Raw genomic sequence first — 242 nt, 5'->3', positions numbered from 1 at the left:
GAACTTATGGAAAAGCATTTGGAATTATTTTTAATTGCTTAGTGACAAGAGCAGTTTATTTGGATTTAGCTATGGGATATAGTACTGATGATTTCTTAACCACTTTTCAAAGATTCATTGCTATTAGGGGGGCCCCTAAATTTATGTATTCTGATAGGGGAACTCAGCTAATATCAGCTAGTAAGAAAGTAGAGACCCTTGGGGAGAAAGAGGGTGTGACCTGGATTTTCAATATGCCAAGT

The 242-nt window shown here is 36.8% G+C and overlaps 1 protein-coding gene across 1 annotated transcript in view; it reads left to right on the top strand.

The window, feature by feature from the left end:
* Positions 1-242, top strand: part of LOC119589350 — a 2,608-nt gene that overhangs the window by 2,086 nt on the left and 280 nt on the right. The window contains exon 4 of the mRNA XM_037937969.1: positions 43-240. Coding sequence (XP_037793897.1) covers positions 43-240 — 198 coding nt within the window. The remainder of the gene's footprint in view (positions 1-42; positions 241-242) is intronic.

This window comes from Penaeus monodon, chromosome 25 (assembly GCF_015228065.2).
Source record: "Penaeus monodon isolate SGIC_2016 chromosome 25, NSTDA_Pmon_1, whole genome shotgun sequence".
Lineage (NCBI taxonomy): Eukaryota > Metazoa > Arthropoda > Malacostraca > Decapoda > Penaeidae > Penaeus > Penaeus monodon.
The sequence above is the reverse complement of the archived record's forward strand: the minus strand, read 5'-3'. Positions and strand labels throughout refer to the sequence as shown.